This window comes from Camelus ferus, chromosome 7 (genome assembly GCF_009834535.1).
Source record: "Camelus ferus isolate YT-003-E chromosome 7, BCGSAC_Cfer_1.0, whole genome shotgun sequence".
In the NCBI taxonomy this organism is placed as follows: Eukaryota; Metazoa; Chordata; class Mammalia; order Artiodactyla; family Camelidae; genus Camelus; species Camelus ferus.
The window spans coordinates 2337543-2361254 of NC_045702.1; the positions used below are offsets into that span (position 1 = coordinate 2337543).

Below are 23712 nucleotides of genomic sequence, written 5' to 3' on the forward strand. Positions count from 1 at the left end.
GATGAATGCTTAGGTTTTTGGGTAAAGACAACAAATTCATGTAAAACAACGTGCTATAATACAGACCGCCTGCTTATCAGCGTTCTGAATCGCAAGGAATGGAGGGGAGGAAAAACAGACTGGGTCTACCAGAAGTCTCCTCCTGGCACATGCTTCCCATCTTTAGTCTACAAACCTAGAAACTAAAACTCAATTAAACAACTAACGATGAACTGCCCTTAATCCAGCACAGCAAACAACTCGATGCTCCTTCCAGCTCCTATGTGCTACTGCTTTCTCTGGATGCACTGAGAATTAGAGCTCCTTTCCTTTTACTTATTGTAAACACTCTGTGGCTTAAAAGTAATCGTCAGTAGCTGGTTTGCTCCAGAGTCTGTGCCTTAGGGTTCTCCCCGTCCTCCCCCAGTTTATAGTGCAAAGTGCCCACCGCGGGGAGCGCCGTCAGAGAGCACAGCAGCTGCTCAGGCCACAGCGCGTTTGCTGCAGAGTCACTGTGATAAAGGCAAGAGACAAGCATCGTCTTCTGTAGTTAAGTGAAGGCCACGTGGCAGGAAAAGGAAGCAAGTATTCTACAGATTGCTGATGGGAGAATCTTCTGCAAAGGGACCCTATCTGCAGCAACTTCAAGTACTGAACTTACCCAAACTGCAGTGGAAAACTGCAATTCCTGTACTTTACTGGAAATGGTCTAAAATGAGCACTGTTTAAAAGTCAAGAAAGAAATGACACGTGCTCCACTTTGGAAAGTACGTGTAAGATCACACATGATTTCACTTTAGAATTCTGTTAATCCCTTTTTCCCTCAAATGGGGGAAATTAGATTGAAAGGGAAGACAGGACAGTCTTTGGAACAGTACTGCTTAAAAGCAGACACACAACACACACACTGCCCCCCACCCCGCCACAGCTGCTCACTGAATCTAAAGCTACACATAATTATTTGTTTTTGTCATAAAGGAAATTTTACTTTTAAAACAAACTCGATGATTCTATCATAAATTATCTATAAAAAGAAGCTAAAACTGAGAAACGTCTAATTTAGGAACTGTCACACTGGTCTTTCACTAAGACCCCAAAGAGACACTGAAACATGGGTCCCAGCTGAAAGAAGAATCCGAATGACAATTGTCACATCAGCTTCAAGCAGGCAGAGGCTGTGGCACGTGACTGTGAGAGGTGACTGCACACGCCTTCCTTCGGAACCTTCTCTAGGAATCAGGACACTCTAAGCGAAGCGCAGATGCCAAGAGGTACCGGTAACCTCGTCAACTTACCCCGCCTGACAACTTAATCACCCTGACCTTGGAGCTGACATGCGGCCCATCTCCGCCACCGCTGCTGGCCCGGTGCATGACAGTCCTTTTCGCGCCAGGCTTGACCTCCGGGGGCCGGCCCTGGAGGGCCGCCACTCGAGCAGTCTGCGAAGGGGGTGGCAGCCCCTCGCCGTCTGCAGGTTTTACCTGCAGGGCTTTGTGCTGAGCTGGGCTCTGAGGTACGGGTCTGGCCGGTCTCAGATGTTTCAGTGGTTTCATCTGCTGTCCTTGATACTGCACGTGAGCACCAGATGGCACAAAATTGGATGTTTTGGGCGGAACGTTTGAAACAGTGACATCTTGGTTTTTCATGAGAAGTCTGTTTTTCACATTCTGTCTGACCTGTGCCCCCGGGAAGGGGAGCAGCGGGGTACCGTTGGTGGGCGATGGTGAAGCTGTCGGCTCCTCCGGCTCGGCCGGGGCCGCGGGCGGGCAGAGCTGCTGCTGCTGCGCCAGCCGCTCGAGCAGCTCCTTCTTCCGCGCGCCCGCCTGCTGCTGCCGCCGCAGCTCCTTCTGCTTCAGGATCTCCTCCCGGAGGCGCTTCTGTTCCTCTATCTTTAAGCGGTATAACCTCGTCTCTTCATCTTCATCAGGAAACTGAAACAGAAAACACATGGTTTACTCGGAGTACAAGGCTGGGTGACCATTCCAGTCTATTTCAAAACCATGAAAATGCACTTTCTAAAAACCCTTTAATTTGGGATTTGAAAGAAGCCATTCAAAATCTGCTTATCGACTTTAAGTGCAACTCCTTCCTCTGGGGAGTGAAGAAAAAATTACACAGCTAAAGCTAATTTGGAAAATCTTATCAGAATATTAAAAATGAAATAATGTAAATTTCCACTCATTTACAAGTTTGAAACCAATTAAACTATTCATTTAAGATATCAAAATATGTTTGAAATAGAAACTGCAACAGTCAGGAGGCCTCGCTGTCACACAGGTTTTATCTGGCTCTTCCCTGACAAACCAACAAAAGGTGGGGTATAAATGACCTGAAAGGGCCTGATTAGAACTATTGATTTTTCGTACAGAATTTTCAGCCTGATCTCAAACTCATTTGTCACAGAATAATTGCTTATAATGAACAGCACAAGTCAATCTCTGTGACCTTGAACTCATGCACTCTCAGAATCAAAATGCTGCCAACTGCAGTACTGGAATATTAATGGTATATAAGGAGTGCCTTTAACATGCCAGCCCCACAGCATTCTGAAAGTCTACCAGAAAATCTTTGAAAAAGTCTGTAACTTGAAAAAAAAAAAAAAAGCATCCAAAGAGGAAAGTTTATTGAAAGTTGACCGTTTGTTAAAACTTGTAATAATTTTCTTAAAAAAAACTGTAGCTATCCTCATTCACAGACCCTTTATGTAAGAATATACTAGGATTTACTCTCCCCGGAATTCAGCTGCTCACAAAGAGACCTTACGAGGTGGGAGTCGAAACAAAAACGCAGGAGGAGCTGGCTGGGGCCCCCAGAGCCCGGGCACCTTGATCTACGAGGCATGGGGCCAACCCTCACTGGGGCTTCCCTTGTCACTTTAGAAGCAATTCTGACCAACTCAGTCACCTAATTTCAAAGTCGAGGACAGATCTGAAACAGCAATTTTGAAGGTAGATGAGGGCTACACAGGTAGGTTACAGAGCTAGAAGTGATATTAAGGAGAAGACAGAAAAAAGAAGTTCAAAAAGCACAGGGGCCAGGGTATTCCAGGGAAATTGGCCGACAGTTTAAAACACGGGAATAATTAATATTCACTAGGGTTCTCCCCCAAGCAATCAAAAAAGAGTTAAAATATGTTCCAAGAATATAGGTAGACATACTTCTAAATAGATTTATCCTTTACTACGTCATTATCAGTAGGCTGAGTACAAGAAGATACACCACATTTACCTAAGCAGAACAAACAGAACACTTTAAAAAGTAAAAAAATCTTTACTCCTGGTCCCCTTCTATGTAGAGAGAAAATTAAAAGCAAACAAATTAAGACACTCCATGCACACTATGGCCACCCGCAAGTTCCATGTCATGCACAAAGCATCTGACTCCACAGAAGACTTTTTCAGGGGCGTACTAAAATCAACTGTTAGGAGAGGGACAGTCAGATGTGGCCAGCGGTGCACCTAAAAAGCCTCCTTTCTCATTTTATTTAGCCAGCTATTATGGAAGTATATGTGACTTCATTTTCCTGAGCCAAAGCTGTCCCTACATGTGAGTGAGGAGCTAGCTACATAAACTAAAAGCAGGACAAAATATTTACCAAATATTTCTTTATATAAACTACCTCAAACCAGTTTCTAAATCTACATTTTTATATATTGATTTTAAAACTGAAATGTCACCCTTCTTCTAATCAATGTTATTAAATGTTAACTCAATACTTTCATCACATTATGTTTACATTTCTGATTTGGTAACATTATTACAGCCACTACAGCAATTTATTAGAAGAAAATCTGACCACTACCAATCCCAGTTTCACTGACTGAAAGGTAAACCCAGCGTTAAGTGCCGGTTATGGTGATTATGAAAACAACCTGCTTAGTCTTATCTAAGGACACTCGTTGTGCCATTCTTTTTACACAGTAAGTTAATACATGATATTCATTACCTTCTATACAAATTTTGCCAATATTAGTGTAACCTGCACATACTGATCTCTGCCACATCGCAGGCTCGCACACCCAATAACTAAGGAAGCCAGCACTTGTGAGCACTGCGGCTGCTTGCTCAGGGCCACACTGCTAGCGGTGGGGGGCTACCTGCCAAGGGTGCTTCTAACCGACGCCGCACTGGACGCCTGCACTTTGTTAGAACCTACGTTATCCAGATACCGTCCAACTTTTACATCTGTATTTCTAGGGAGCAGCCAGGAACTACATCTCCACCTCAGGGAAGCATCAAACAAGCACACTCACTTCTTTTACAGGAGACCAGTAGCTTCAAGGGGTATGTCCCAGATGTAAATTTTACTAGCGTGAAACAGTTTAAACGTTCATGACCTAGTACTGCACTAATACTGAGCCACTTTTAAGCAAAACAGAACACAGAAGCCAAAGCTAGTAAGTCAATAGGAAAGCATGTAGAATACTGACTTACATTTATTATTTATTCTTACAATACTACGCCTATTTAGAAGTCAGCAATACATACAATTCAAAACAAACCCCCCAAAAATCTTATTTAAAGGCCAAAAGTAAAAGGGGTCCTACCTCCTTGTAGTTCCTGGTACAGAAGAAGAAAGAGTCACAGAAACCTAACAGTCCACAGCAGGGGTCAGCTAACTACAGCCCATGCACCAAATCGGGCCCACACCTGGCTCAGGCGTAAAGTCTTACCAGAGCACAGCCACGCCCGCTGACCTAAGAACTGTCTATACCTGCTTTCATGCTAGCACAGCAGAGGTGAGCAATCTGGACTGTAAAACCTAAAATATTTATTTCCTGGGCCCTTCAGAGAAATCGTTTACTAAGGTCCCTGACATACACAGATTCTGGAACACTATGGAACACTGTGACCGCATAAATGCGCACATACAACCTAACACTGGACCAGGGAGGATGAAAGTGTGTCCTGTGTGAGCACGCTGCTGGGTTAAAGAAGGACCCAGTTAAAAAAAAAAAAAAAAGTGGAAGATTTTGTGAAGAACTCGCTGTCTGAGAGTGAACTAAGAGGTACAGGATGATTATAAGGCCTCCTGTGTGAGACCAAATACTATCTTTTAACTCAGAAAGTCCCACCTCCGGTTCTGTCTTTGCTTCTTCTTTAGGCTGAACCACAGGGCCTGGCTGGCTTGGCCGTCACCGCAGCCTTCCCCTGCGTGCTCCTGGGCCCCGCCCCGGGCCTCGTGGGCGCTGAAGTGCCAACAGTGGGTTTTACTTGGGCCGCGGGTGTGGAGGAGCAGCGACTGTTACTCATCTCTATGACGTGTGATGGTGCTATTGGTAATTCACGCAAGTTACTATTTCTTGGAGCAGTTGGCTGCATCTGCTGCATTGGTCGTTTGGTTACATTCTGAGAAGCTGAATTCTACAACAAGAAGAAAGAAATTCTTATTACAACTAGAAACTTGGGAGAAGAAACAAAAAGGTACATTAGATAAAAATGCTTAAAAAAATCACTCTAACGGAGTAAGTGACTCCTCCTTTAGGGGACAGGTATCTTCCCACTAGCAAGTATTTTTTCCACGCACGAATGTTCCTGCTCTGTGCGGCAGCACACCTTACTAGCAGGGACTGGGACTGATAAAGGTGCCACCCCTGCCCACAGACAGGCTCCTCTTCACGGGTGTTACACCAGGTGATGGCAGTTGATGCCTCAGAGGACGGGGACTGACGTTTTTAATACAATCGAAAGAGCCACAAGGACTCCCACACAAGGAGTCAGCGGGGCTCATGGTGCCACCACGGTCAACGGGTCCCTTAAATTCAAAGCAGAACAGAAGAGAACAAAGCATTAAGTTAGTGTCCTAAGGAAAACCACTCCCTGGAGGAGAAAGACGCTTGCAGGTTTTACCGGGGAGGAAATTCCCAGTCACGTTCATCCTCAGGATTCCTCACAGTAGACCTGACACCTAGAGGAGCTTACAGACATGTGAGGTGGCTGGGGGAGGGCCGCAGCCAGGACGGCTCAGCTCGAGGCTGGGGACGCAGCCTGCCATTGTTCTTACCAGATAAAACCCAGGTAACAGAGCACCCTCTTCCCAGATCTAGAAATTCTTTCTTATTTCTTGTATCATTTTAGTCTCAGTGTTACTTTAGAAACAAAGAGGCAGGTGTAAAGAAAACTGAGATTAAAAGTAGCTAAGTGACATGCTTAAAACTCAAGGTCAAAAGGAACAGGACTAAAGGGAAAACCCTGCCTCACCCTACAGCCTGGAACCATCAGCCTCTTTACAGGTAGTTATTTAATGGTGGATAAGGCAGTAACAATGACCACGGCCAGTGTCCTTCAACGCCTGACAGCCCACACGTGCTGATGGTACTTGAGAGCACAACCTCACGAGTAAACATGGTCATCCCTCACAGTTACACATAAGCTCCCGGAAGGCAGCAAATGTGTCTCTTTTGTTCACTGCTGTATTCCCAGGAACTAGAGCAGTGCCCGACAACAAAGGGTATTCAGTAAATTCTTCCTGAATTCACTTACTAATTCATACACTGCCCAAGGAGACAATCTACGTACCAAATAAGCAGCCACTGGCAAAGGTAGAATGACTATTACCCAAGAATATTTTCTAAAGTTATGTGTCAATGAATAGGATCACCTATCACTACAGGAGCATCTAGACACGGGAAAGGCATCCCCGGAAGACAGCCGGGGGCGGTGGACACTCACATGCCTCAGCCCCTGGCGCTGGGGGCACTGCACGCGACTGGCGCTCGGCTGAGGCTGAGCCGTCGGCATGTGAGGCCTGAACTGCGGCTGGGCCATGGGCAGCAGGGGCGGAGGCGGGACGGAGAGGTGGTGGTGGTGCTGGTGCTGCTGCGGCTGGTGCTGCGGCTGGGGCGGGGGCTGGTGCTGCGGGGGCGGCTGGAGCGGGGGCTGGTGCTGCGGCTGGAGCGGCGGCTGGGGCTGCGGCTGCGGCTGCGGCTGGGGCTGGTGTGGAGGAGGCAGCGGCGGGTGCAGGGGCCCCTTCCATGGCAAAAAAAAAGAGAGAGAAACAAACGTTTACGATGTATATACTGTTTATGTTCCAATTCAGTCTTTTCTTAAAAAAAAAAAAACAAAGCCAATACCAGAAAAAAACTTCAAGAGGTACTAAAATTCCAGTTTAGATTTACTGATGAAGGTAGTATTATCTTAAATGCAGTAATAAACCCAAAGCAACTATCCCGCATTTTAAATCCTTTAAATCCTGAAATCCAGGAATTTATCCTAAGGAAATAACTTAGGATGCAGGCAAACACAACCTCAAGGATATTTCTTACAGCACTATTTCTAATACCACAGTACTGAAACCAGTAAATGTGTGTGAAACACAGTGGCAGCCATGAAATGTCAACTTGTGCAGTATTTTTAAATGATGCAGTGGAAGCTGATGCACTGGCATGAGATCATACAACACGTTAACTGGGAAGAAAAGCACAGTGGTGACGATGCGCGTACTAAAAAGACTGAAACAGCTGTGCGCACCCAGATGTTAACAGTGACAGTGTCTAGCGGACGGCATGACCTAACTCCCTTTAAAGTGCTGATCTACACTTACTCCTGCGACGGAGACGCAGCAGTTACATTTTTTTTTTTAGTAAAAAGAAAAACAAAAACTTTTTACCCTACTTTAACATCTTAAATAATAATCATTTTCCTTTTTTCACTTTAGACACATGTTCTTTGTGGTTCAAGCGTATCATCATTGTACACCTCAGGAGCAAACATAAAGTGCCAGCAACACGCCGGGTAAGAAAGATACAGCCGACTCCAGGCAGTGGATGTACACGGCCCGTCAGCAGAGGGCGCTCCAACCTCTCAGATAATGAGGGAGCGGCAACACTTCCTTTCCCACCACTACATGCTCTGAAACGTAATCTTACTTCCCGGCAGCCCTTTTAAGACTCTTGCAGTGATGAGCACAGGCGGTATCAAAACATGCCTTAATTTTATTAGCGGTATACAGTATATCCTTTACAAAATCTTAATACTGGGGAAATGCTTTATTTCCCCCAAAATGACACTTTTTCCTTTTCTCCTATGATTAAGGAGATTGACGATACTGTCAAGAAAGTTTGTAATAAAGAACACATTAGTGTTTACTCCTCTTGTTCTTACTTCCTCTCTACGTCTCAGCGGACTAGAATAGCAAAGGGAAACTTCTTGACTTCAGTTATGAGACACCAAGACCCACAGCCACAGGCACCCCCTCCACGCAGCTCGGGACCCATACCTGAAGATTAGGCTGTGTGTGGGCGGGCAGGAAGGGCTGTCCGGGGCCGGGCAGGAAGGGCTGTCGAGGCGGAAGGAACGGCCGTGCGGCGGCGGGCCCCGGCTGGCTGAAGTGGAGAATCCCCACCGGACCTGGTGGCGGGGGGGCTGGCCTCACGGGCCTCTCTCTGGGGAACACGGGCTGCTGTCCCTGCTGATTAAACGCTGGTCCGGGCTGGGTGAACGGTAAGGGACTGGGCGTGGGCACCGGGTGACCACTGCTAAGAAGCGTGGGAGGTGGTGGTGGTGGCGGGGGACTTCGTTGCTCCAGGAAGAGATGACTTGGGAACCTCGGTTCACCTGAAACTGAGGGGTGGGGCAACATCGTTACCCTCTGGATGCACAGAACACGCACTTCACAGAAGTCACTTTCACGTACTGTTCTACTATGGACAAAAATCACTCACAAGTGGTGGCTGGATATCTAAAAGGAATTCTAGATTTTGCCTCTTATTTCTAGATTGCTTCATTAGTCATTTTCTATAGACACTTTCTTCCTCTGTACGAGGCTGTCACATTTCAGATACCAATAATGTCCAATTTTAGCATTTGAAATGACAGGCAGAAGGGCCATGGCACAGAAATCTGACACTATTAAAGAGATCTCCTACTGGGAGCTAAACACTGTTTAAAACATAGACAGCGTTCAGGCACACGGCCCAGTACAGCTTCGTTCCGTTACTCTGTGCCCTCTTTACCTCCTAAGAAGAAGGGGTCTCGCTCCTGGGGAGGGGGCGGGGCCCTCCACTGGTCCTGAAGAGGAAGCCGCGGGGGTTGGCTGAAATTGTTGGGAACAGGTCCAGGTGTGTGCTGTGGAAACTCTGGAGGGCCCTAAAGGACAACAGGAAAAGAGGGTGAAAGGCAGGCAAAGAAACTGCAATTTTCAGAAAGCTGTACATGTTTCTAAGTTTTCCTCTGAAAACATCCAAGTAGCTCATCTCCTGTAACCCTTTCTCCTACATGTACATAACCTCATGTCACCAAACAGGGGATTCTGACACAACGAAACCGTCAAGCACAAAAATGCAGCATCTAGAACATAATTCAGAGTTTCAGCAGCAGTCCGGCACTAGGAGAACACTGCTGTTGAGCTCACTGAAGTCACGCAGTTACTGACCTCTCGCCCATTCGTCTGAGAGACTAAATGTTTGCTTTTGATGCTCCTGACATTTATCTTCTCAAACGTGCTGTTCTTTGCTACTTTTTTAACACAACCATAATCCACAGCTATGAAGCTGCTTTACTTCAAAACAAGAAAAAGAAATTGAACATGGACCTTAACAAAAATCGGCAATCTCTGACGAACCAGGAAAATGAAATGTTTAAGAAACCACATTACTATAAAAAATATACAGATTTCCTGGATAAAAAAATTTTGAACTTTTATAGATTACCATTTTTTTAAATAACTTCATGCTACTAGAACTCTACAAACTGAAATTACTTCATATTTTAGCCAATATTTTATAACAACTTTAAATGGAGTATAATCTGTAAAAATTCTGAATCACTGTGCTGTACAACTGAAATACAATACTGAAAATCAACTATACCTCAATTTTTAAAAAATTACTTCATTTTCTAATTGGCCTTTCGAGTGTTTACAGAGATTTTTTAAACACCACATTTGCTTAAGAAAGCCTCATATTTTTGGATGAGAAATTTAAAGAAAGCCTCACAAGTTTTTTCTACTTCCTTTTCCAGAAGGAATTCATTAATTACACATGCTGTATCATCAAAATAATTTTCATTTAATAACACCTCGATCTTTGCAGTATTTCTCACTTTTCAAAGATCGTATTTCTTTCTTATCAATCTAAAATTCTATTGACTTCTGTCATTTTTATTACTAATACAATTAGCTGTTCTCTCTAAACGTGACATCGTATTATAATATTGAAAATGCTTTTTTGCAAACTACATTTCCCTTCCTTCTTTCCTTAAAGGTCTGCTCTATCCACAACATTGTAAGAATAAAGCAAAATAAACACTAGAATAAACACTACAAACCCAGACGACTATTGGCTACATGCCATTAACAAAATTACGTTTAAACACAAATACCGCATCTTTACAAAAACACACTGTCCTAAGACACGTGGAACAGAAAGCCCCAAAGCCATGCCTCCTGCAGTCTTTGTCTGTTCGTTCAGCTGAAATCAAGAACATTCCCGCGGCGTCAGCGTCTGGCATCTGACAGTAGGGAGCGCTACTTCTCACTCTAGATAAAGGCATCAGCTGAAGTGATGAACACCAGGAACCGAGACACGTGAGCTGTATACTGAGAATACATGCTGTACACACGCATACTGAATCATGAAGGTTTTCTCATCCCCAATAAGTGTACACAGTTTCTCATAATGGTAATTTGAGACTTTACTGGTACGACGCTTTGAAACAGGACATTCTTCAACATTCACTATTTTCACTCAGTAACATGCCAGGGAGAAAACCAGCTCCAGGCGTCAGCTGCAGACGGTGCTGCCGATCAGACCGCACGAGGAGGCTCAGTGGGCCCGCCCCTTCTCCCACCACACAGGCCTTCCTCTTGTTCTAAAACTACTCTTATTTTTGTGTGACGCCAATGAAACACATGGTATGCATCTGCATGGATGTTTTGCCAGGTAACTTTACAAGAAGATTTATTAATAAAGTATTTCTTTCTAGAATACAGCGTTAGTATTCTGTCTATAGTCCTACAGACCTTTTTTCTTACATATACATGTATTTCAAAAACTGTTCTCAAATAATCTTTACAGCTTTCTGGATGATAATAAGCTAGCAATCAAAGTCCTGTCATTATTTTTTTTTTAAAGTTTAAACCATTTTTCTTGGAGTGGCCCAGAAAATAAAATTTAAAATTGTCTGCCGTCTGGTTTGTGGCAAGGTGTGACTGGCCATGCTGCCTCTCATCCATGCAACTTGACTACACAAATTAGCAACACTCACCTAAGTAAAACCTGTTTTCAAATGTACAGCTTTGTTCCTTAAAGTATTCTGATGCACACCTGACTGTCACTCTTCTGGAGGAGAGGACACCAAGGAAGAGTTTCAAACAGATAAACACAGAAGGGACAGGTTAGGCTCATTAACAGTACCACTACCTAAAATAAGCTGGTGTAAAAGGTAAAAGAAATAATGAAATTTAAAAATCTTTTGAAAGTGAAATGTATGTATTTTCCATGCGGTTTTAGCTTACCAACAGTAGATCCCAGCCACAGAAAGGCACCACAAGAAGCCCCACGAAAGCCCCTGGGGCAGGGAAGCGGCCCATCGGAGGAGGGCTGCCACGCCAGGGAGGGGCCGCAGGTCTGTCTATGTCTTGAACCTGGACCAGCGCTGGCGCCACCTGCCATCTGCACGGGGGAGCGTCAGGACGGTCCAGGGCAGGGAGACCTGAGGAGTGGTTTGGTGAAACGCAGGGTCTAGGACTCGCTGTGTGCTTCCGTGGTGTAGTTACCCGGATTCAGTGTCAGGCTGCTCTGACAGCCCAGTGGGAGCCAGGCTGGAGACTTGAGAATCGAGTCAGAGCCAGGGCTAGGGTCTGGCAGGCCTATTCTGAAGCAACAAGAGTGGGTGATAATTCTTTCTATTTAACAAGGATTCTCAGCCTGTGTGTGTATGTGAGCCAATACCCCGGACACACTTCTACCATACGGTGACTAACAACTGCAGTGATTTGCACAGGATTTAAATAAACAACCCTAGTGAGGCCAACACTGAGCATGCACTTAAGAGTAAGGATGGGTGAGGACCTGAGCACACCCGCGGCGGCCTTCACCCGCGGCTCACACCCTGCACAGCAGGCCCTGGGCGAAGCGTAGGACCGCCTGAGCTCGTGCGCACATAGCACAGTGGTGACGGGGCTCTAGGTCCCATTTCACAACTGGGGACATTAAATAATTTGTCCAAAGTGACACCATTTTTTTTTAAAGTCACAGATTTCAATATTCAAGAAAAGCAAGTTAAAATGCAGCAGGAAAAGTTTCAATCCGTATGATATAAATCTAATCAAAATTACTGCATTTGGGTGTTCTAAAAACCAATCTTTTCCCCTTGACTTAGATATGAAAAGGATCATCTACAACCAACACAGAACTGGGAACCCTGGAGACCACCGCGTCATGTACAAACTGCCATGTTCCACTGACTTCTTTGGAACAAGTTCACTCTGTGCTTCTGTTTCTGCCAAAACGTGTAAAGAAACTTCCATTTCCTCCTGTTCCTCCCCCACTCTCTCACCAACCGCCTGTGTTGCTGCCTCACCAGTTTCCGGAGACCATGGCCACAGGCAGCCCCCAGCATCCCACTTCTCTAGAGACTGCTGAGTGCTGTGGGTGAAACCCCCTACACAGAATCGGAACCACTGCAAGGCTCTGTTACCGTCACCTGGCCCTCCACGTCTCTCGTGGTTTCTCCCCTCTTCCCGGTCAGCTCCTCCTCCTGCCCAGGCTGTGCTCCCACCTCTGAGCGGCTTCCAGCCCCTCAGCCCTCACCAGCTGCCCCCTCTAACCCTTCTATCAGGAAAGGTGCTCCTCACCCCTGCCGGGTGCCCCTCCCCTCGGCACTCCCGGCGTCTGGCTTCCTCTTTGTCCCCTCTGCTTTCATTCTCCTGTGGCTACAGAGAATTTTCTAGTGTGAATCATGTGCTCGATGCTAATTTTTAGCAGCAGTCTATTCGTTAAAAAAAATTTGTCTCACTCTATTACTGCATTTGGTCAGATTTTTCACTAAAACAATAGGAGCAGTGTGTGGAATTGTAACAGCAGTGGAAAGCTCCACACTGCAGACTTGCTGACCAGCTGTCATCTGCACCATAGGCAGGAGACTCCAGGACTCATGCCCCACCAGCCCTATCAGTCACCACTACGGCCATGAGTTGACAGAAAAGCACAGACAGGGAGACGGTGTCAGAAAGAAGGATGGAGGGGAGAAAGGGAAGTCCACTGGGGCTACGTCCACTTAGCCCTTAAGTACTGGGTTGTACGAACAGCCAGGAAGCAGCAGCACTCACTATGGGAACTTTTCACCAACTTACAACCATCTCACTAATTCCAGCAGAGGGTAGAGCAGAGCGTAGCCCGCGTCGCTGAGAACACCGTCGTCCCCCCATGCGGCGGCGCGGCGCGCTCCCTCCGCCCAGCCCAGCCCAGCCCCACTTCGGAGGGTCACTGCGGGACGCGCGTGGTCCGCAGCATCACAGCCGCAGGCAGGACTCAGGCCCGCGTGCAGGAGCGCCGCTCCAGAGCCGCTTCCTCCGCCAGCGGCAGAGGAGTCAGGGAGTGACGGAGTCTCCTCATCCTGCATCCCTGATTTCTGCTCACAGTTACAAGCTGGGAAGAGGTTCCTGACTTTTCTGACCTGACTACCAAACAGGGCTTTCTTCATTATTTAACATGTGAAGCCCTGATGTTTACTGCTGCTTTTCTTGCCAGGCTCACATCATGCTGGGCTTACAGAGAATTGGAAAATGCACAGTTCCTTCTGCAAGCTGTGGTTATGTATGAATTCCATGATCGCATTTTAGTGCCTCAAGTCTCACCCCCCACTGATGAAGTTCTGAACGGCACCGCCACATGGCTGCAGCGGCAACAGGCTCTTTATAACCTTCTTTCCTCCTTCCATTAGACAGTTAATTTCAAGCCCTCATAAAGACAGGTTTTCTCATTACAGATAAGGCAGAATGTAAGTGGAAAAGTAGACTGTAAGCAGAAGGTTTGTTAAATTTTGACTTTTACTTAGCCACAGGTTGAGACCAGGGAAGTGTTCTCTCCTTAACACCCCTCTTCATCCTTTTCTAAAAGGAAGCAGTTACTGAATTATGAGAATGAACTCAAAAGACTGATGTGGTTAGTTCAGAATAAAAATTTCAAGCTGCCCTGAGAACTAGGTATATTACTTCTCAAGTCGCTAAGCACTTTCAGATTTCCTGGAAGATTATATTGAGTATTAACTTCTAAAGATATTTTTTGGTATTAAACTGAAAATATACTGGAATCATAAATCTCCCCCCTTTTGAATTTTAATATTGTGATTTTTCTCTTCCCCAAACCTTCTTTTTACTAATCATCCACGTGCTGACTGCATATACAAAGGCATTCAAATGTTAGCAATACAGAAAACAGACCCCAGAATTCTTTCTTCATCAGTAATACTGAACTAGAACTTTATTCTCACTTCCAAATGATCCTCTGTCCTAAAGCCATCAGTGACTGAGAAAGTGGACTCCAGAGCTAGACCAGCGGGCTCTCTCAGCCTGTGTCTTCCAGCCCTCCCACCCACTGGCATAGCTTTGTGTACGTGATCGAACCTCCCTGGGCCTCGGTTTCCCTCACCTGTAAAATAGCGGTAACGGACAGTACCTTCCTCGTGGGAGAAGATGGAACGCGGGCAAAGTACTTACAACAGCACCCAGCCAACAGCAAGAGCTCGCTGTGCTTGTCACTGTCGTCCTTACGTGACAGTTCTGCAGATAGCACTCCAGACCGCAAATATTACTATATGGGTTCCGACGGTTTACATGTTTCCCTTCAACGTAAAAGACAAATCAGCACAGATCCCCTTCCTGAGCTCTCCTTCGAGTTCAAACCAGAAAGCCTTCACAGATAAGGTACTACTGAGTACTAGTAATTTCACCTCCTTAATCTTCCTCAAATCCCACTTCTCTCTACCCTTCAGCTGACGGAGCTGTGCGGGTGAGACCGTGTCTGTTTTATTCACCAGTGAACTTCCATGCTCAGCACAGACCCTGGCACACAGAGTCGTATAAACACGTCATGGATGAATGAACTGCCTGCCTCTGTAAGCAAGGGCAGCCTAGCGCCCATCTGATCACAGCAGGCTGCAGAGCTGGCTGCCTCGGAGCACACAGTCAGTGGGTGGCTGAATAAAGGAGGTAAGGAAATAAAGGAGGTTAGAATCTGCTGACCTAGACTGCTGGCAATCAATCCCCAAGGCTCCTGAGCTGAGCAGACCAGGAACACATGTAGCGCAGCAGGACCAAAGAGAAGCCGAGATCAACAGACTCTCATTCTCTGACTTACCTGTAGGGTGGGAATGATTTTAGCCTGCACTGTGACGGTGTCATATAATGAGAGAGGAAAAGCGACATGAACGTGGACACTCGTCTTCACCCTACAACTGTCTCCCAGCATGGAAACTAGGTGGAGAGTTGGTGGGGTGTACTTCCAACACTGCTGTTAAGGCAGCAGCCCAGGCCATCTTCCCTTTCTTGGCTGTGGATCTAACTGAGGAATCACGCACATGTAAGACACATGACCATCGTAAAACCACACAGGAGGACCGCAGGCTGACTGGCCATGTGACCAAGTTCTGGTAAATGGCATGTGAGCAGAAGTGACGGGGGCCAGTTCCAGACCTGGTCAATTAAAGACAACCTCCTGTGAATAATCCCACTCTCTGCCCACCTGCAACGGATGGAGAGAGAGGCCTCTGAGGGGCAGAGGAGGACACCCAGAGGGTTATTTGAGTGAAAAATAAACTTCATGGTGCCGAACTGCTGAGGGCTTGGGGCTGTTAGGTCAGTTCACCCCCCTGACGCTCTCGTGCTGGACACGCAAGGTCTCCTTTATCGCGCTGGGCCACATCCTCAGGTGCTGCAAGGGCCGTCCTGGCAGGTGCAGGCTGCTTTGCCAAGGACTGCCTGACACGGCCCGTGCCCTCGGCCCCAGGACGGACAACTCTGAGGGAGGACTTACGCTCCAGAGCTCTACCCCCGGGATCAGGCCACGGCTGGAGACTTACCTGAGACCAAAGCACAGCCCAGCCGCACCACCTCCCTGGGCTGCACCCCCGTGCCTTTACCTAGTCCTGAGCTCCCAGACCCCCTCAGCCCGCACCACTGCTACTGGCTGACTCTGCAGAGAGCTTCTCTGCCGTCTCACTCAACCCTACTCAGGGAAGTCTTTAGAGAACCTCAATGACCTGAACAAGGGACAAGGTTAGAAAGCCCTGGAGCCCGGACTCAGCCCCCAGGGCACGCACACTTACCCCTACGCTACCCACTGCTGGGTAGGAACAGCAGTGGGAGGGACTTACTTTCACACCCCCTTACCTGTCTGTTTCACAGTCACATGTGCACATGTAATGGTGTGAGACTGTGTGTGTGCGCTTCAGAGCCAAGAAAACCAGTATGTGCTCACCAAGTGAAGTCAGAGAGCCGTGGAAATCCCATGGCTGGCTTGACTGAGTAAAAGAAATCAGCAGTTCTTATCTGAGCAACCTCTGAGAGACAGATACAGGAGGCGGGAGCAGGGACGCCGCCTGCAGGTCAGAAAGAAACAGCTGACCCAGGCTGAGCACACAGGGAGCTTCCGGCTCAGGAAGCGGGTTCAGTGGAGTAAGAATGGACAGGGCGGGGGGGGGGGGGGGGCTGTGGGCTTAACCTTGAAGCTCTAAGTGCCACTGGCAAGCTGTGGCAGCCTGGGACAGCGGGCGGAGGGCAGCGGGGGCCAGGTTAAGATCACGGCAGGTCACGCACAGGCCCCAAAGAAGCTGAAAGCCACACTGAGGTGTACAAATGAGGGAGAGCCACGTTGGGAAAGAGACAGCTTTAATGACAAATGCGTCAAATCCAACCAGGAAGACGCCCATCTCCCAAGACGAAGAAAGCACGCATAAGAGCCAGGCGGTGGCAGGATTAGAAAGAAGGGGGCAGGCAATGCAGGTATTCTTGAGAAGGAGAGGCAGTGGCTGATACACGAACTGAGCCCCACTGACAGCAGTGGGTCACTTCTCTGGAGACGTCAGAGCACGCTGGACCTGAGAGAGACCACCTGGGAAGACGTGCGGGCCCGGGATCGCCTCTGTTTGTCCAAACGGAGAAGAGAACCTGAGCGCCTGAGTATCTAAAACAAAGCTTTAAAATAAAACCTGGCTTACTGCTATTGGTACTGGCTGTATAAAGTCAAAGGTTAACAAACAGTCGGTGTCATTAAGCTCGCGATACCATTTTTCCTCATTGTCTTCGTTCCTTTTTGAACACAGACGTCACTTTCTTTTTCACCACTTACATAAATTTAAAATCCTGGCCGTAACTTTTAGCCACATTGAAAAGACTGCTAATTGCTTACCTAGCATAAACTCTTACTTCTTCCTTGGTAACAGAAGGACAACGCTGTGCCCAGGGGGCCACATGACTAGGCTCCGGCCCACACGAACTGGCACTGCTAGACGCTTGCGGGGCGGGGGCTCTGGGAAGGCTCACGAGGGTCCCTCAGCTGGCAGGCACCTTTTGCTGCCTGATCCCCTCTCCTTTCTCAGCCTGGAACTTGGGTAGGAAAAAAGGCAGGGTGGTCTTTGGTAACATTACAGAACTGCTATACCAACCTAGAAGAGCTTTCTTTTTCATGCAAAAAAGACACTTGGTTTTTTAAGTCAGCTGTTTACTGTTAACTGAATTTTCTGTTACATGCTGCTTCATTCACATCCTTACTGACAAGCCAAGTACAAACTGTACCTTTCATAAATACAGAACCAAGAAACAGGCAGAATCAATCACTTTTCCTCTAAGGGATGAAAAAACTCAGATTTCGAGTTGAAATGAAAAATCCAAAGTTACACTGTCAATAAATACCCACACTTTCAGACTCTTGCTTGTAAAGTGCACTTCCTACCCTCGCACACTGCTTCTGCTGCGGCAGTCTGTCCTCAGGCAACGCCGAGCAAACCCCAGCTTCCCAAGCCCAGCATTCGGGACCTAAGAAGCTCTCTTGATGTGATCATTCATTTACTAATGTCTATCATTTCACAGGTCAAAAGGATAATAAATGACCAATTCTCTCCAGCAAATGCAGAATTTTAATTTTAAGACAGTGGGTTGTAAATCCCTCATTTAACAGAACTTTTAAAAGAGACGGCGACCTTAATCCTTTCAAATAATTGCTCTATTTTGCTTTTCTTTATATCCCTTTAAAAGTCCAAGGTAAGAAATTATCATTCTCCCTCATATAATTCTTATACAAATTGTACTTTCAATTTTTGCATCTCTTGTTAATTATATGATGTTATCTACATTAATCCTATTCAGAAAGAACTGATAACTTCGGTTACAAAAAAAAAGATAGAACTTTGCATAAATTGCTGAGCAAAGTTAACCGTATAATGCAAAGAATAAAGAGGCTCTAACAGCTGTTATGTGCCTTATCAGCTTCCCTAAAAGGGGCAGTTGGTGTATTTTAATAAGACTAATTGACCATAACAACGTCATTGAAGCTTCATGAATCGTTCAATAAATCAGAGCCTTTTGCTACAACGTTTTCACTTATTAATCTCACTTAAAATGCAAAGAACTGTATAAGAAACCAATAGACACTTAAGAATGACTCTCAGTTAATTCTCATTAAACTGGGTTACATGCAAAGATTGAAGACCACTAGTAACCCCTGACATAATTAAAACTGTAGCCCTTCGTCACAATGTTAACCCTCTTATTTCAGTATTTTCCATAGATTTCTTTTTCTTCTGAGATTGTGCCTTGTTTAAATACCAACATTCATTTTCCTGGAAGGTACTTGCATATTTACAGATGCTCTCTAAACATTCTGAGGCACCATCTACCCAGCAGCGAGCACGAGGTTTCACTTGCCGGGGGAGACGCACCACGTGAAGTTACATATGTCAAGATAAGGCCGTGGGATCAAGCAATGAAACTAGAGCGCGCACTGAAGTTGTAGCACTGCTACTGTAGTATAAAATACTGCTTCTAACACCGTTTATTTACATTTTCTCATAAAATGGAAGTCCCTTTTTTCCGACACTTCGCCCAACCACCCCACCCAACGACAGGCCCTGTCACAGGAAGCCTCTCCCCTTGAGCGCTGCTGACAGTCAGACTTACACAGCCATGACTCAGCTCATCAGACCCGATTATTCCTACCCCGCTCACTGAGGCGCAGTTTAGTATCTAAAGAGAAAGGCAGAAGGCTCAGCATGAGGAGACTCAGACCTCCTTGGTTCCAATCCTACCTCCTGCACCCAGTTTTGTGAACCTGAGCATTTAATTCTTCCAAGACTCAGTTTCCCTATCTGTAATTGAAGAAAGTGATACCTGCATAAGGCTGCTGAACATAAGCTTTGACCAAATCTGGAATATCGTAATCACTCAATAACCTCTTTCTTTCCCACTGATCGTCGCCAGTGTAAGCTCTAGGAAGACGACTTCCTCATTCAAAGCAGAACTGATTAACAAAGCAAAGCAGCGGCAGCAGTCTACCAACGGAAAGCACAGTCTGTTTCAAATTTCTCTTCTGAATCACCTACCACAGAACCCACAATCTCCACTCCTAGCTATCCCCTGACAGCCATGTTCACACAAAAACCTGTATACAAATGTTCACAGCAACTTTATCCGTAACACCCAAAGACAGGGAAGAATCCCAAATGTCCAAATGGTGAATGGGTAGTCAGACTGTGAGGCACCTGCACAACGGAATAAGAAGAAAGGACAAACCACTGACAAGTGCAGCGAAAAGATGAATGAGTCTCAAATGTACTGCACTGGGTGCAAGTAACCAGACCCAAAATGAAGCATGCCACGCGAGTCCATGTATATGTCACAGTTTTAGGAACAGTAAACAGGTCAGTGGTTGCCGGGGACTGGGGTGGGGAGAGGGGGCTGCCTACGAAGGGGCAGCATAAAGACGTCTCCTAGGGAGATGGAACTGTTCTCTATCTTAATTGTGGTGATTATATAACTGTACGTATTTAATAAAATTCAGACTTGTACATCAAAAGGATTAAATTTTTAAAATTAGAAAAAATTCTAATATTTTGGAAGAAGTGCTTTCAGGTACTTTGTAATTTTAAAATTGGGCTACTTTCAAAATTCATCTTAAAAATACATCTAAACAGAACTATGGTTCTGGAACTATGGAACAAGGAATCCTGGAAAAGTAAGCATTAAAAAATAAATTAGTGTGCTTTTGCAGGACATATCAGTAAAAACAGGACAGAGATTTTCTTGACACAGAAGGGGTTCTAAGAGTTTGAAACTCTGTTATTGTCAGCATTTCATCTGCTGGATTATTAAATTACAGATGGACAAGTTGTGTTCAAGGTTTAGGTCTATTATACTTGGCCCTATGTATCTGGGAGGATTTATGAAAGGTATTCAATTCAACGTAACTTAGCCAAAAATAAAACAGTTTATCACACTTTACAATGTGACTTAATGGTTCGATTTTACATGATTTCAGAGAGCACTCCCTGGCCTTCTGAGTTACTGATGCAGACTCCCACTCACCCTGTCTCCACCCAGACACACACAACGTATGTGGACAAGACAGCAAGTCAAGCAAACGGGGCACGGGATTTTATAGCACCCATATTTAATGGCTGTTACCCAGTGTTTAGCCGCGCCTGCTCCTGCTACGGATGGAACTCCCTGACATGATTAGCTTCGATGGTATGATAATGTATGGTAATCATGATTAATCAGAAGCCCACTAGCAAATGGAGGATGTTGGGTGTTGTGTCACCTGCATTTTAAAATGCACTCTCTCCCCGCAAGGCTGACAGTACTTGACAGCTGGAAGGGTCTCCTCCCACATCCGCCTGCTACTACTCACAGATCTGGTAAGAGAAAATGCCCGTCATTCTGTCCCTATCTTAAGTGCTAATAATTACAAAGCATTGCAGGCTTTGTAACAGTATGGGCTCAAAAGAAAGACTTCTTTTTCCTAGATGGAATAAAGTCTGCCTTCACGTCTGCATGGGATAAAATCATAAAGAACCATAATTTGATGCCACAGTCTCACCAAACACGATTTGCATGAAAAGCCGTATAAAATACATCCAGGAAGTGTCAATCACCACCACCTGACACCACGCACCCCGTTACACTGGAAAGAGAATGCAGCCAGACCTACCTGTGAGGTGCTGTAAGCACACGGTAAGCCAATCTCATATACTGGGTCTACCTGATAATGGAATCACTAAGAAGACTCATTTAAACTTAGGACAGTAGTCTTTTTAAACATAATTTTTAGTTTTAATTTAAATAAAGATCACTAGGAAATTATTCTGCAGCCAAACTACCCTGGTATTTACCTGGCACCCCTGAAATACCAGCATTTACCAGACACACTAATGCAAAATGAACGACTAAATAGGTTTTTTTAATAGTCTAGGTCAAGAACTTTTACAGTGTGAGTTACGTAGAATTTATCTGTATGCTTATCTCACACCCGAAAACAAATTAAGTTAGCAAAATCTCAAAGCAACACTTTTTAAAATATTACTAATCAACATTTAAGTGTTACTTTTTTAAGTGGGCAAACTTGAAAAACAACAAACATTTGAGGACAAACACATAACTGGGAAACACTATGGATGAGGAAAGGACTTAAAACTTTGTATTAACGACAAAAACATCAGGAACAGTCTTTGCGGAAAGAAAAACCTATTAGACTAATGGTAAAACAAAGAACATGGGAGTGGAAACAGAATTCAGACAGACACATGAACAGAAGCCGACCTGCAGAAAGGCAAACCAGGCTCCCCACCCCAACTCCCTGGTAAACACCAGAACAAAAAAAGAGACCCACAACCGGCCTGTGAAATCACACTCAAAGGTCCCGACGTGAACGGAAGTGCTTCCTAAGTGGCCTGGGGAACAGCAGGTGCCTAGATGGTAAGACCGGACAGAAGAAAAGGAGTTGACATGGAGGCAGGATGGACACTCACTCAGATGGTGCCTTGAACTCCTAAGGCACAAGCTTTCTGTGTGTGATCAGCTCTTTTAAGTGTTCACTATTTCTAAGATACATTTTATATTCAGCAGATTCATATTCTGATAGGAAAATGAGTATGAAAAAGATTCATTTTCTGTTATGCTATCAATTGAGATATATGCATATTTCCAAAAAAGATTAATAACTCTTACTTGAAAAAAAAACTAACCCTGGGAATAAACGTTTAAGTGAGAAGACAGCACTAATGGCTGTGTCCCTGACTAACATTACACACACGAGTCTAGTTTTCAGATGGAAACCTCAGTTACAGAGCACATGATTAAGTTCCATAAACGGGGGAAGAAGGCGGACCCCCATCCAGACGCAAAGACGAACATGACAGAAGTGCTGGCTCAGTGCCAAGAGCCTGAGCAGTATTTTCCAAAATGATCCAAAATAAGGAATCCTTTTCTTATATTTATTACTTTGAAATTCAAATCTTTGTTTTAGACACTGTTTATTCAATTCTCTAAATAAATTCATTAACAGGAAATAAAAATATTAGTATTGCTACATTAAGCATAGCCTAGAATATATTTGGGCCCAAGATTTGAATTTTAAAAAATAATTGTAAACAAGTCTATAAAAAAAAGTGTTTCATTTTAGGTTGCCTAGAGGTCTCTGTGATTTTTAATTAAAAAACTGGAGATGTTACCACTTACTACGGTTTCTAGGCATGCTAGTTCTAAATTAAGAATTTCTCAAGTTTCCATAAAATTGTTAAACAAAACGGACTCTTAAGAAAGTACAGTTCACCACTGGTGGGGAAGAGAAGGGAGCACCTTAGCATTAATACCGACCGGACCCTAATTCCTTTAAAATTCGGAAATCTAGTGCTCCTTCTGCCTACTGCCTGTCTTTTTCACTCGTTAGTCAGCTGGGTAGAGCTGAATTCTTGTATGGTTACACTGTGGATGATGCAGTGCTACTGTGCAAATTCATATACGTATCCTTGAAAACAACAAAAAGTAAAAAATTAAAATACTTCTCTGCACTACTAGTTTTATGTAGGTTCCTAACAAACAGCAAGATAACTCAGCATTAACCCCTGCAGACTCTGATCCAGCACCTATTTATGCGGACTTCTGCACACAAGCCCAGGGCCAGGTCGGATCCACGGGACGTGGGATGACCAGGGCCCTGCAGACACGAGGCAGGCCCCTGCACAGCACGAGTAGGCAGTACGAAGCTGTCTATCCTAGGAACGATGGGGACCCGCAGAGGGGCTTCGGCTGGGGAAAGACAAGATCAACACGAACCTCGCTTTACTCAACACATTTCCGTAATTCAAATCTTTTGTGTTCCCAGGACGCACACAGATTCAAACAGACCCTATGATGAAACTAAGTTAGGTTTCCAAACAAATGGTTTATCAGTTTGTGTGTGTAGTCGTTTTACAAAGTAAAATTCAGTTTAACGAATATTGGCTGAACTCCCCCTACTGAAAAGTACCAAGAAACAGCCCACAGGGCACGCTGCCGTCAGTGAGAGATCGCGAAGGGGCTTCGCTAAGCCACAGCAGCACTGTCTTTAGGGGGCAAAGCTGGGCTGCGTACCTATGCTTGCCCATTCTCTGGTTTAAGGACAAGTACTATGCAGACCGCTCTGCATAGGAGAAGCTCATTAAATGGCCACAAAACTACATCTACATTGATAGTAACTAAGTTTAGTATTAGTAGAAAAGGAAAAAAAAAATTTTACTCAAAAAAGATCTGGTGCAGGTAAA

General features: G+C 45.3%; 1 protein-coding gene across 1 annotated transcript in view; it reads right to left on the reverse strand.

Moving 5' to 3' along the window:
• RBM33 (RNA binding motif protein 33) overlaps positions 1 to 23712 on the reverse strand; it is a 103217-nt gene that overhangs the window by 28186 nt on the left and 51319 nt on the right. The window contains 6 exon segments of the mRNA XM_032483021.1: positions 1275 to 1910; positions 5055 to 5099; positions 5101 to 5343; positions 6652 to 6948; positions 8198 to 8541; positions 8934 to 9066. Coding sequence (XP_032338912.1) covers positions 1275 to 1910; positions 5055 to 5099; positions 5101 to 5343; positions 6652 to 6948; positions 8198 to 8541; positions 8934 to 9066 — 1698 coding nt within the window.